Source organism: Saccoglossus kowalevskii, chromosome 2 (genome assembly GCF_978046115.1).
Source record: "Saccoglossus kowalevskii chromosome 2, keSacKowa6.1, whole genome shotgun sequence".
NCBI classification, from domain to species: Eukaryota; Metazoa; Hemichordata; class Enteropneusta; family Harrimaniidae; genus Saccoglossus; species Saccoglossus kowalevskii.
The window spans coordinates 21,762,955-21,775,032 of NC_140642.1; the positions used below are offsets into that span (position 1 = coordinate 21,762,955).

General features: G+C 33.1%; 1 protein-coding gene across 1 annotated transcript in view; it reads left to right on the forward strand.

Moving 5' to 3' along the window:
• The window catches only part of LOC102810080 (serine/threonine-protein kinase Nek9-like), a 134,383-nt gene extending 122,655 nt beyond the window's left edge, over positions 1 to 11,728 (forward strand). Inside the window, exon 22 of the mRNA XM_085505317.1 lies at positions 11,546 to 11,728. Coding sequence (XP_085361443.1) covers positions 11,546 to 11,728 — 183 coding nt within the window. The remainder of the gene's footprint in view (positions 1 to 11,545) is intronic.
• The last annotated feature ends 350 nt before the right edge of the window (positions 11,729 to 12,078 follow it).

Genomic DNA, 12,078 nt, shown 5'->3' on the forward strand with positions numbered 1-12,078 from the left:
TGTTCAAATTTTAAATATTCATTATACATCATGTCATAGATAGACAGATATATTGGTTTGATGATCCTTTGTGCTAAAAAAATCCTCAAATATCAAGCATTTCTTGCATTTATGGATTGATTTTGTTCAAACTTATAACATACATTATACATTACAGGTTCCTGATGCACGTCATTTTATTTTTCAGATCGGATTCAAAATGGCTGACTGGCGGCCATTTTGTTTTAATGAATGGGCTTATAGACCCATATCTCTGACTTGATTTGACTGATTATGTTCAAATTTTATTTGTTATACATCATGTTATAGATATATACATGTATTCAAAATGGCTGATTTTGTTTTAATTAATGCTGTTCCAGAGCAATATCTCCCAATATGGACAAGTACTTGTTTGACGATCAGATACAAATGTCAATCATTTTAATGTTAACCAATCATCATAATCATATTCCTGACATAGTTATATTCCAGCTATATTACTATAAACAAAACTATATATCTTAAATTCGATAACTAAAGGGGACTGTGCCATGCATGGCTTGTTACTGGTATATTTGGCATGTGTCGTAAATGTCTAATATTAGTATAGAGTAAATCTGTGCTTGATATATGGTACATGTATATAAGAAACATTGAATTTACCACACACAGGAGCTCTTTCTAGAATTTAGTTTCCTCTTGCTCTCTAATGTCATGGCAATTTTGATTACAACTAAAATTCTTGATAGAAAGCTATTAATGGTTGACACAGGACTATTTTATGCCTGGCGACAGAAGGTAACAATAACAGTGTTCTCATCTAATGTAATCTGAACTGCAGAGAAAAAATTGTAATAGCGATGTCATAAAATTCACATTATTAAATCAATATATAGTGAGTGAGGTGTTTTGTTGCATTTTTGATAAACTGCGCTTTATATGGTGGTACTGTCGTATAAATTGTTATTTATCTTTACTAGTATCACTTGTTCGTATTTTGCAATTTTTATGAATTGCTGTGGTCATGCACTATATGTGGAATAACATTCGTTCCCAAATGCATATATGTAATATCTGTCGTACATATCACGGTGATATGCTGAAATATTGCACCTATGTGAGCTTCGTAAAATAAATTTACTTTCATGTAGAAGTCCTCAATAATACACATGTCACTACTTCCCCTTTTATCTGTGCTAAGCAGTGACATACCCAGTGTGCCCTCTAATCAGATATGACACATCACTGACGCACAAGGATTTGCTGTGACACTGTATAGTTGTGCTAATTCGATATCACTGGTGCACCATTAACGCAACAGAAAATCATACCTTAATATTAATAGTTAAGGAAAAAATCTGACTACGGTGACTGTTAAAGGGCACACTGCACGTACGATAACCCTTGGAAAATTTTGGTACTTGGGTATAGCCTTTCATATTTAAGGTGTTTGTGTTGACATTACGTTACCAGCCCTGACATATATTACCAATTATTGAATATGGTTCTGTGGTGAAATGCACTATAACATATACTTGGCAATTACACTTACTATTTGTACACAAAAAAAGTCTGAAGAGACGGTAGGGTAATTTATTATCAATTGTCATCTGGCAAACCAGCGACAGTTTTCTTGTCATTCTTGTGTTTGCTCACAATTTGATACTGATGTATCACTTGATAGCTTCACAAATTTGCATATATATGAGGGTGCACAATTAGGACAAAATTCAACAGGTGCAGATTTGTACAATATGTTGCAGGTGGCCAAAATAAATGTAATCGAAATGAAATAAATGTCCAGTATCACTACATGCTTACCCAGGTATTCTCAGACGTGAACCATCACTTGTGAAAATGATGGTTGAAAACTTTTAGAAAATTTTACTTTGAGTTTATAGTTGTTGAGACTTATCTAAACAATGTATTACATGTCTGACTACCCCTACATATATAAATTTGGTTGCTCAGTATTACCACAATCTTGGGTTTGTGATCTTTATATCGAGCCATTTTCATCGATTCTTCGCCACTGTTCAAATAATGGAGAGCAAGTTTTGTTACTTAGACTCTGTTTCCCGTCTCTGCTCCATGCATATGTAGCTGCTGTTGCTGACTGTTCTCAACAGTTGTTATTATACATGGGAACACAGACTGGAGAAACTTGGCAAAGATGGGTTGGCCCAATCAATATTCCCGACTGATGATTCACAGATTTTTTAGTCCCTGTTTCAGGCACAGCCTTAAAAGGGGAGAATAGTTTCCTATTTCCGGTTTCCGTCCATGACGTTTCCTTTACATCTCTAACATTTTCTCAGAAATTCTGCAGCAGATATCCATAAAACTTGGCAGGTTGATGAACAAGTATTTTTCCAGATCCGAAAATCATAAGTCATCATAAATTTCATCATAATTACCTCTCCCAACAACACTGAGAGAACAACTGAGCATGCTCAGAATAAATAATTCGGTTAGATGGTATTGCTAGGGTTTTCATTGACGTCAGTGACAGAAATGGACTACAGTCTGGTTTTTGTTTGGTTTTATGAAAACAAAATCTTGAAAAAAAGTGATCAGAAATGTTGTTGTATAAATTATCTTTAAACTGTAAAAATTCCATTCCATTATAAAGAGCCATCACTGAAAATACCTGGTCACAAAGTTGAAGATCAGTGAAAACACTTTGCAATTATTAGTTCCTGTTCGGACGGGGACTATTAATTTGGGTTCCGTCCGTGTGTTCGTCCGGAGCCATTTCCCGGACACTCTTTGACCAATCTCGTTCAAACTTGGCTGACTGGCAGCCATTTTGTCCCTCAAATTTGCTAAATTCTGATATTTAAACATGTTAGGAACTGTTTCTCCGAGCTGAACAGGTTGATTTCAATCAAACTTTGTATGGTGATCATGCATATTGGGTTATGGGTGCACGTCACTTTTTTTTTTGAAGATTCGGTCCAAGATGGCCGACTGACGGGCATTTTGTTTTTTCAGTTTTCATGCTGATTCCTCTATAAGATATGGCCTGATTCAGTTCAAAGTTTGTACATAGGTACTATACTTCAAGATAACAACACCATGTTTTTTTTTGAGATTTGATCAAATTTGTCGAAATGGTTGCCATTTTGACAAAAAAACGTAAAATCACATTCTGTAATATGTTCGGAACTGTTTCTTGGAGCTGAACAGGGCGATATGACCTGATTTAGTTGAAAGTTGAATAGGGCATTTTAAATCAAACTTTGTATGATGACCTTACATATTAGGTTACGGTGCAAGCCATATTTCTTTTGGAGATACTTGAACAACAATACCCGACTGGCTGCGTTTTTCTTTCATGCTATTTTCTCTATAAGATATAGTCCAATTTAGTTCGAAGCAATTCAGTTTCTACAGTAACACAATCTATAATCTGTGTTAGTGTTAAAAATACATTGATTTTTCATTTCTACATGTCACTTGTACTGAACATTCACATCAACTACTACTAATACTGAACGGGGACTATGCATTATCAATGCTTGTTGTTTATAAATTATGGCCAGGCACATTGACATATGTGTTCTAAATATACTTAGTAGCTTCAGTTGTCAGGCTAGGCTACATTTTGATGGAAATTGTAGTGGTGATACTAAAACAAACCCAGGTCCTGGTAATATACAAAGACCTGAATTAACAAAGAAGTCAAGTTGTTATTAAAGGTACATCAAGGTTTACTCAGATTTATGAATGCAGTTTCTTGAGCATGTATGAGACATAGTTTGATTGCATTTGTGTACTCTGAGATTTTGGACATGGGTCAATGGAAGTTTTCAGTTATCAGTACAATACTAGATTAAAGGAAATCACTTTATGATGAGTTGTACCCACATAGAGTACATATTAATTCAATTGTTTGCAGATGTTCCATGTATTATTTTAACATGAGTATTTTATATTTAAATAACGAGGACTGTGACATTTATGTCCTATTGTATCTGTTGTGTACTGCCAACGAATCTTTGTCTGTTTGGTTTTATTTCATCAAACAATCAGTATGCATGCTTTCATAGCAATAATTGCTAGACCAAACAGCTGGATTAATTAAGGCTCATGTCATCAGAGTCAAAACCAGACAGTTTGTGATTAAAGTACCGTAAAATACCATATACTATAAAAATGAATAGAGAAAATTACTTCTAACTTAAATGTCTTCTAAACAATTTGCGACCACAAAAGACATTGCCTAAGGGTGCACAGCTTTTGAAATTGCTACATTGTTCAACTATAACCTGAACCTCAGACTACTGTAGTAATAAACTAACACATCCATATGATGCAGTCTTAGTTGTACTTAAAATTTAATAAAATCATTATAACATAAGTGCAAAACAACACACTGGTACTGGGTGACCAATTGTTGGCTGCCCTTGATTCCATTAATGTATTCATATTCTCATCATGGAATAATTGATGGGCAAAGTACTAAGACCAAGTTTTTCCATATGTTGCATCACCTGCTGTGACACCAAAGATAAGAATAGGTATCTGTATATCAATGTCAAGTTGCCTACCGGTATCTATTCATGTCAACATATAATACCAGTAGTACTGAAACTGATCCATCAAGGCATATAAACACTTATACTTCATACTTATATGTCAGTTTTAATTTCAATGAACTTGTTCATCTCGATGGACCACCTATTTAGTCTTGTCTCAATATGGCATCATGTACACCCATGTACATGTTTTTAATGAATGAATTGCACTTAAGAATGTAGGCACATATTTCAATTAATTTGATAGGTAAATATACTGCATTTTTAAATTTATTTTTGACGCATTCTCTATAAAGCTTATGACAATATTAAATTAAGTATGTTCATTTTTTTAAGGCATATCTGTAAGAATTCCATTTTATTTTCTGAACTTATTTTTTATTTTTTCTCTCCTGGAGTGTTTCATCGTCATCATCATGGTTCTCTATTCGGTACTTTAGTACCCTTGAATTGTTTTTATTTATTTGGTCTGACAAGTTTAATCACCCAGGTTCATGAACTGCTCAAGTCTATGATGACATTTACATCAAGGTTTTAAAACCAGTAAATTGAATAGATTTAGATGAGCAATGCGTATGTGTTTGCAAAAAATGTAGAGCACTTTAAGTGTGGTTCAATTATTCAAAAAGATCTAGTGATTATTTTGGCTCTTGTCACTTGTTCTTGGCACATAATGTAATGTTAGTTTAGATTGAAGAAGACTTGTATATTTTCTGATTGCAAAGTGTATAATAATACAGAACAAGTGCAAGAATACATACCAATATCACAATCTGCAGTTGCAGTTTTATTTTTCAGTAATTTTCTAATCAAATTGATTTACATATGTTTGTTTGTTATGTTTACAACATGCTGAGTCTCATAAGGTGATTGATGTTAGGGAGGATGTCATTTGGATGTCTCCCTCAATTCACCTAATCTGCATATTAATTTCTTAATCATACATCAATATACGATGCTAGTACATGTATATATGAATTTCATTGCATTTTTTTTTTTGCAATTAATTGAATTTATACACAGTCTCAATACTGTAAAAGGGTTGATTATTCACTGGGTTTTAATTTTGCTTATTTTGCTGACTGGAAAATGTGCTAAATTAAAACCCAGTGAATATGTAGAATTTAGCATAGAACACATTATCTAAATGATAAAACCGTAAATTTAAAATCCACTGAATATACCTGAAATGCTAAATCAGCGAAATTTAAACCCCGTGAAAATTATCATTTTACAGTACTCACATACATGTATGCACTGGGGAGGAGAAGAGGTTATTTATCAAGATGCAGGAACCATTATATTGTTAATTCGTACCCTAGACGACTTGTCTCACTGCAATACATGATTTAACTTTTTAGCTCCGCTGTCGACTTTGTCGAGCGGAGCTTATCATATGAGTGATTGTCCGTCGTCGTCCGGCGTCCGTCGTCCGTGTCAATGTTTTACTTTTTTGACTTCTTCTTGAAAACTACAAGCCTGAATGCTTTGATACTTGGTGTATATGTACCTTGGGTAGACCTCTCTCAGATTTGTTCATTCCATGATCATATCTTCAATTCTCTAATTTTGGTGAATATTTTTGTCATTTTTGGTAAAAAGTGATATTTTCGACTTCTTTTTAAAAACCGCAAGTCCAATTGCTTTGATATTACATATATAGGTACTACATGTGGACCTCTCTCAGATTTGTTCATTTTGTAATGATATCTTTAATTATCTAATTTTGGTGAATATTTTTGTCATTTTTGGTAAAAACTGATATTTTCAACTTCTTGTTAAAAACCGCAAGTCCAATTGCTTTGATATTACATATATAGGTACTACATGTGGACCTCTCTCAGATTTGTTCATTTTGTAATGATATCTTTAATTCTCTAATTTTGGTGAATATTTTTGTCATTTTTGGTAAAAAGTGATATTTTTGACTTCTTGTTAAAAACCACAAGTCCAATTGCTTTGATATTACATATATAGGTACTACATGTGGACCTCTCTCAGATTTGTTCATTTTGTAATGATATCTTTAATTATCTAATTTTGGTGAATATTTTTGTCATTTTTGGTAAAAAGTGATATTTTCAACTTCTTGTTAAAAACCGCAAGTCCAATTGCTTTGATATTACATATATAGGTACTACATGTGGACCTCTCTCAGATTTGTTCATTTTGTAATGATATCTTTAATTCTCTAATTTTGGTGAATATTTTTGTCATTTTTGGTAAAAAGTGATATTTTTGACTTCTTGTTAAAAACCACAAGTCCAATTGCTTTGATATTACATATATAGGTACTACATGTGGACCACTCTCAAATTTGTTCATTTTGTAATGATATCGTCAATTCTCTAATTTTGGTGAATATTTTTGTCATTTTTGGTAAAAAGTGATATTTTCGACTTCTTGTTAAAAACCGCAAGTCCAATTGCTTTGATATTACATATATAGGTACTACATATGGACCTCTCTCAGATTTGTTCATTTTGTAACGATATCTTTAATTATCTAATTTTGGTGAATATTTTTGTCATTTTTGGTAAAAAGTGATATTTTCGACTTCTTGTTAAAAACCGCAAGTCCAATTGCTTTGATATTACATATATAGGTACTACATGTGGACCTCTCTCAGATTTGTTCATTTTGTAATGATATCTTTAATTCTCTAATTTTGGTGAATATTTTTGTCATTTTTGGTAAAAAGTGATATTTTTGACTTCTTGTTAAAAACCGCAAGTCCAATTGCTTTGTTATTACATATATAGGTACTACATGTGGACCTCTCTCAGATTTGTTCATTTTGTAATGATATCTTTAATTCTCTAATTTTGGTGAATATTTTTGTCATTTTTGGTAAAAAGTGATATTTTTGACTTCTTGTTAAAAACCACAAGTCCAATTGCTTTGATATTACATATATAGGTACTACATGTGGACCACTCTCAAATTTGTTCATTTTGTAATGATATCGTCAATTCTCTAATTTTGGTGAATATTTTTGTCATTTTTGGTAAAAAGTGATATTTCCGACTTCTTGTTAAAAACCGCAAATCCAATTGCTTTGATATTACATATATAGGTACTACATGTGGACCTCTCTCAGATTTGTTCATTTTGTAATGATATCTTTAATTCTCTAACTTTGGTGAATATTTTTGTCATTTTTGGTAAAAAGTGATATTTTCGTCTTCTTGTTAAAAACGACAAGTCCAATTACTTTGATATTATTACATATAAAGGTACTACATGTGGACCTCTCTCAGATTTGTTCATTTTGTAATGATATCTTTAATTATCTAATTTTGGTGAATATTTTTGTCATTTTTGGTAAAAAGTGATATTTTCTTCGTGTTAAAAACCACAATCATTTATGGTGAAAAATGATATTTTTGAATTCTTGTTGAAAACAGCAAGTACTATGCATATTGTTCATTTTCTACTGATATCTTTTGTTCTTTATTTGAAACGTGCCTTGCTAACAGCGGAGCTATCTCAGCCGACAGGCTGCTTGTTTGATTATTAGTAGTTTATCTTATTATCGACTGAACACCTATTCAGCATTTGAATCGTCAAGGCACTGCTGGCTTTCCAAGTGAATCACTGATCTATATTTTGTATCTGAGATAACATCACAGATTCTACTGATCTAATTGACTTATCTTTTGGGGCTACAAATGCAGCTTTAAATGTCAGACTAGGTTCGAGAGAATACAATGTATCAAACACGCTACATAAATTAATTGGGCATTGAACTTTACATGTATGGTTCACTGTAATTATCAGCACAATACTTCAGAACAGATAATGACAATTGTGCTCATAAAGTACTATTTATGTTTACATTTATCAGAGCAGTACAATGTTGTCTCTCAGATCTACTTGGATTTGTTATTATTCAACGTTAGTGCAAAGATTTACAGGCATAATATATGCATGTCAGTTTTATAATGTATAAACGCATCAAACATGTTTGTATACATGAAATGAACGTGTGCCCTTATCCCAAATTAGCAGCACATAAAGTTTAACACAGACAGTAAATTTCTTGGCTTAGGTTCGGTAATAAAACGAGGGAGACTAATTTAATGTCAAAATATTAATCTTATGGTCACAAAATATATGTGTTGCATTATGGGAAAGAACTTCCTATTGTTTATAATGGGAAAGTATTTAGAAATTCGCCATAAAAAATAAATGCAAGTTTTTCAATGTTTAAAGCGAAGGAGTCGTCACCTGCGCATGAGTAAGATGGCCATAGCGTGTCATTGTTTACAAACAAGCGTCCACCCATGAGCCTTTGCATTTTTAGTGTGTGTTGTTATCGTTTCTCGGGACTCAATTCCCGCGCATGCGCAGGTGACGACCCTCTCGCTTTAACATATTAATAAATCAATTTGTCATCCCATGTCACCAAGCAAAATAGACCATTTTCTGTTCTCTGCGAGATCCCGCGTTATGCGTGAAATCAAAGCTCATAGTGGTGACAAACATTGCGTGGGATTCAACAAACACAAACGTATTTCGGGGGATATTTCCACGTTTAATAATGTGCTGTACACATTTGATAATAGTCAATTTTGTTGAAGTAAATATTTAAACGCCATATTCTCCTGTCAAAGATCAGCTTTTCAATGTGAGCTACAAAATACAGAAATTCAAGTTCAAAGTCAAGTCGTTTGATTTTTGCGGCAAACGTTTGGTGTGCGTTTTTCACACAACTCGCGAGATCTCGCAGTTGAATGGAAGATCACCTATTCTTAAAGATATAAAGAATTATTTCCCCCCCAAAAAAACAGGTAAAAAATTTTACTCTTTTTCCATGACATTTTGGACTAAAAAAATTGAGTTTTCTGTATCCTAGTGTCATTAATTATTAAACTCATTATTATGAAAGCAGGAAGATGATGTCATTTAATCTAAATACATTGTAGTAATACCATAAAAAGTACATTGATTTTAAAATAAAATGATTTCCCAGATCAGTCAGGGGTCGTTATCTTGTTGAGGAACTTTGAGAGATATTGACGACCCTCCACTGTGCAGTATTAATTTCATTTCTATGTAGCACGTGCACTGACATGTTCTATGTATTCATTACAAGCAATGCCGTGCTCTGCAATTAAAATATTAAATGTTATACCCAAAAATACATAGTCACGCGATGTATTATACTCTTCAAATAATAGTAACAGCTCATTTATTTTCATGACAATAGTTGTGAGTTGGGAACTTTGAATTCTGATTTCCCTAAGGGTCTTCTAATTATGGCCGACAAATTCTCACTTTGTGTTCAAAGAGAGTGATCGTTAACCCCAGCCAAAGTATCGAGTGTTGTGTGAATGGGGTAATTTCCAATTTAGCATGCCATTAATTACTCATCAATTAATGCTGTAACTACTTGTAAGGACAAGCTGGTTATGCAATACTGCATGCCTATCTCATAAGTTAATTTATGTCACTTTAATACAACTCCTGCGTTTATGTGTTGTGTGTTTACACACGTTGCCATTCGGCTATGTTCTTGTTAAATCACGGTCACGCTATAGCACCAATTGCTTACACACGTTGCCATTCGGCTATGTACTTGTTAAATCACTGTCACGCTATAGCACCAATTGCTTACACACGTTGCCATTCGGCTATGTACTTGTTAAATCACGGTCACGCTATAGCACCAATTACGACTTGTTTATGTGCTGCAACCATCAAGTGACCATAATTTAATTAATTACCACAAATTGGCCAATCAAAACGTGGCTGCAAATAGCATAGCTTAATTTGTCGTCAATTTGTTGCATTTTTAGAGTTGTCTGTAACCAGGTCACAGCATATAACCATAGAAAGACTTCTACTCCTTGGAAACATTTGATGCATTTCAATCAACCCAGAAATTACCTAGTTAAACTTTTTTTTTCTTTTTAAGTTTTTGCATTAATTTGCACAACAATTAAAGTCACCAATTCTTTTTAATATTAGGGATGGGACCCACATGTCATGTGACAGTAGTCGTACAGCGCACTTTCAAAAATCATGTATTTTATGCCTGTTTTATACATGACTGAGAAAGAAGACTATAAATGCAAACACCCAGAATTCATTTTGCAACAAATTGTTTCTCAGGACGATATAAGCATAGAAAGTGTTAGGAGTCACCAGCCTATTTTTCAGAAAATAATGGTTTAGTAGATAGTGGCCATTTTTGACAGTATTATATTGTTTTTACCATATGAAAGGCCCCTTTGGCCGAGATATTATACCATATCTCAAATTGTAGGCTGGTGACACAGGGTAAAAAAAAGTCATATATTGTGAATGATTGGGTACTTTTTCATGTCTTGAATTATTTCAAAAATATGGGTTTTAAAAATAGTCAAAAAAATTTTCTTTAACATTGCATGTGTTCTATTGTTTTAAAAATAGCAATTTTTGAAAATATATTTGGACAAGTTCCTCAAAATGCATCACTGTAACATTTTAAAAAATTTGTTAGGTCCCATGGTTCAATAGCTCCATAATTTTATGACCAACTTTCTCAAAAATTAAGCTTAGAGTTGGCTTATATCTTAATACAATTAGATACAAGTGTGTAACTAATCTATTCTTCATGTTCCACACACTCACATGCAATTGTATTAAACCTATTTGTGGTGCCTGCTGACAATATAATATCAAAATTCATGATGTGTGTATGTATTGAAAAGAATATATTGTGATGAATTTCTATGACTTAAATGCATTGAGTTTTTAATACTAAAAAAAGTAATTCCTCACTAATTCTGAATTTCTCACCTTTAAATAATCTCAGTCAATTATTTCTTTCGTTTTTGCCATTTCTTACAAACATTGATCGGTTTTGATGACAGTACACGATGAAAGCTGTTTCACCAAAGTAGAAATATATTTGACATGTTTTCTTCTCTTTCCAATTTAATATCATCTCTGTTGCTATTAAATCTGTTAGATCATTCCATTGACTTTGTATGGCTTTTTACTGAATGCTCGGATTTTATTTCTATTCATTACAGAATGAAACCCTGGCGAATGCTAATCTCAATTTCTGGCAGCTGATTGACAACTGGCAGAAGGATTGTCAGCTCGCTATGGATGACTCAATGACAATTCCAACATCACAAGGCAAATCACCACAAATGGCGAGGAAATCAAATCTCTCTGCACACAAATCTCCATCAACCTCACACCTGGTTTAAAAGCCTGGATAAACCTATGTTAAGATCAAGTCTCTTCAAAATATGCATTTGCCATTTTGTGAAAGTCAACATGCTTAATTGTTGACCAATGTCTACAAGAATTTTAGCCAGCTTGTACATAATACAGTGCATATATTTACTCTCTGAAACCACTGGACATATACATAATACAGTGCATATATTTACTCTCTAAAACCACTGGACATATACATAATAATGTGCATATATTTACTCTCTGGAACCACTGGACATATACATAATAATGTGCATATATTTACTCTCTGGAACCACTGGACATAATACATAATAATGTGTATATAGATACTCTCTTAAACCACTGGACATATACA